Raw genomic sequence first — 2,039 nt, 5'->3', positions numbered from 1 at the left:
AGTAGAGCACTGTATCTGGTTTGGGAGAGACTTTTTTGGAAGAAGAAGTCTGCTTTGGAAATTCGATCCTGAAGGAACGTCTTTCTCACTTTCATCAGTTGCTTCCCTGCCAGTAGATTATATTCAGTCGCAATGGCAGGAAGTACCACCTATTGGAGTTTACAGGTTTGACCTAACAGACTCTTCACCTTTAGGTCCAGTTGTATTTGAACTTTATCCATGGGTTTTCGACAGTGGCGAAGAGCCAAATAAAAGCCCGGAATTGAAATTCGAAGGTCTTCACAGATCTGTCTCTGTAAATAGTTCTGGACTTTACCTGACCTCTCCTATTTGTCCAATGAACACATCCATTTCATCATTTACAACTGAACAAGATCAGAATGTTTCTCAAACCTCTGTTGAAATTCTGAAAGAATTCCTAACAGACTCTAAAAAGAAAGCAATGGTTAGCGCGCTCATTGACATTCTAAGTGAGGCAGTCCGTAAGAGAGTACAGTTCCTACCTGCTCAAGATGAAATGGTGACCCCCAATCATATGAAAGCTGATATTGCCATTCTTTTCTCTGGGGGAATTGATTCAATGATATTAGCTGCCCTTGCTGATAGGCACATCCCTGCAGACAAACCCATTGACCTGCTCAATGTTGCTTTCAAAATCCAAGAAGGAAAAAAGCCTCCCAAGTCTTTGAAGAAAGGGAAAAATAAGAAGAAAGACTGTGATGCTGATGAAACCCAATCAGATCAACAGAGCTTTAACTGCTTTGATGTGCCAGACAGAATAACCGGTAGAGCTGGTCTGCAAGAACTAAAAAACCTCAGTCCAAAGCGCCAATGGAACTTTATCGAAATTAACATAACTCAAGAGGAGCTTAAAGAAATGCGACAGAAACGCATCTGTCATTTGGTGCACCCTTTGGACACTGTTCTGGATGATAGCCTTGGATGTGCCGTCTGGTTTGCCGCCAGAGGAATTGGCTTCATAAATGAGGGCGTTGAAGAACTTTTTACTTCAGAAGCAAAGGTAACTTTGTGTTTCTGTTTGCACTTGAATTGTGTCTTTATGAAAAGTTGATGTTAATGTAAGTCCTAGGTCATACTGTATAAAATTATATTTTCCTCTTCTCGCAGGTGGTTTTGACTGGCATAGGAGCAGATGAACAGCTGGCGGGATACTCCAGACACAGGGTGCGGTATAAGAACTCAGGACTGGAAGGACTCGTCAAAGAGCTGGCTATGGAACTGGGACGAATATCCTCAAGAAATCTTGGAAGGGATGACCGAATCATTGGGGACCATGGAAAAGAGGCCAGGCAAGAATTACGCTTTGCAGCTCAAGGAATATTTATGGTTAAAGGACTTGTTCAACCAAAAATTAAATGCTATAGTATTGTGCACAATACATATTATTTCTGTTATCTCAGATTCCCGTACTTGGATGAAGATGTAGTCAGTTTCCTTAACAGACTACCTGTGTCGGAGAAGGCTGACTTGTCTCTACCTAGAGGAGTCGGAGAAAAGCTGTTACTGAGGTTAGCAGCTATTGAGTTGGGATTGGGACTCTCTGCTCTCTTGCCTAAGAGAGCCATGCAGTTCGGCTCCAGAATTGCCAAGTTAGAGGACAACCATGAAAAGGCCTCGGATAAGTGTAAAAGGCTTGTCGCCACCTAATTTAATGTTCTGACAGGTGTCTTTTCTGGTTCTGTTCTTTTAATATGAATATACTCCTTAAATGATTGGTTTGGGGGAATTGGGAATGAGTACAATTAACACATTTATGGCAATAAATCACAAAAAAAATGATAGCCAGTTTTATTCTGTATGTCATTACATGTTTGAACTACATTTAAATAAACAGATGGATTTTGAAGTTGGTCCTTGAAGTATTTGTCACATTCTATGTATGATGGAAGATTTCCCACATCAAATCGACCAGATATCCTGTGCACGTACACAGGCCTCCTAAAATAGTTATTAATGTCATTGAATGTGAAAAAATACAATGCTTTCTTATATGCCCGTAAGTAACCTTAATATGAGCC

The 2,039-nt window shown here is 40.7% G+C and overlaps 1 protein-coding gene across 1 annotated transcript in view; it reads left to right on the top strand.

Moving 5' to 3' along the window:
• LOC107576750 (asparagine synthetase domain-containing protein 1-like) overlaps nt 1-1,872 on the top strand; it is a 7,455-nt gene extending 5,583 nt beyond the window's left edge. Inside the window, exons 2-4 of the mRNA XM_016262883.1 lie at nt 3-1,021; nt 1,129-1,310; nt 1,422-1,872. Of these exons, the coding sequence (XP_016118369.1) occupies nt 3-1,021; nt 1,129-1,310; nt 1,422-1,668 (1,448 nt within the window). The 3' untranslated portion in view covers nt 1,669-1,872. The remainder of the gene's footprint in view (nt 1-2; nt 1,022-1,128; nt 1,311-1,421) is intronic.
• The last annotated feature ends 167 nt before the right edge of the window (nt 1,873-2,039 follow it).

Source organism: Sinocyclocheilus grahami, unplaced genomic scaffold (assembly GCF_001515645.1).
Source record: "Sinocyclocheilus grahami isolate Dianchi unplaced genomic scaffold, SAMN03320097.WGS_v1.1 scaffold4279.1, whole genome shotgun sequence".
NCBI lineage: Eukaryota > Metazoa > Chordata > Actinopteri > Cypriniformes > Cyprinidae > Sinocyclocheilus > Sinocyclocheilus grahami.
This window is presented reverse-complemented; position numbering and strand designations above follow the sequence as displayed.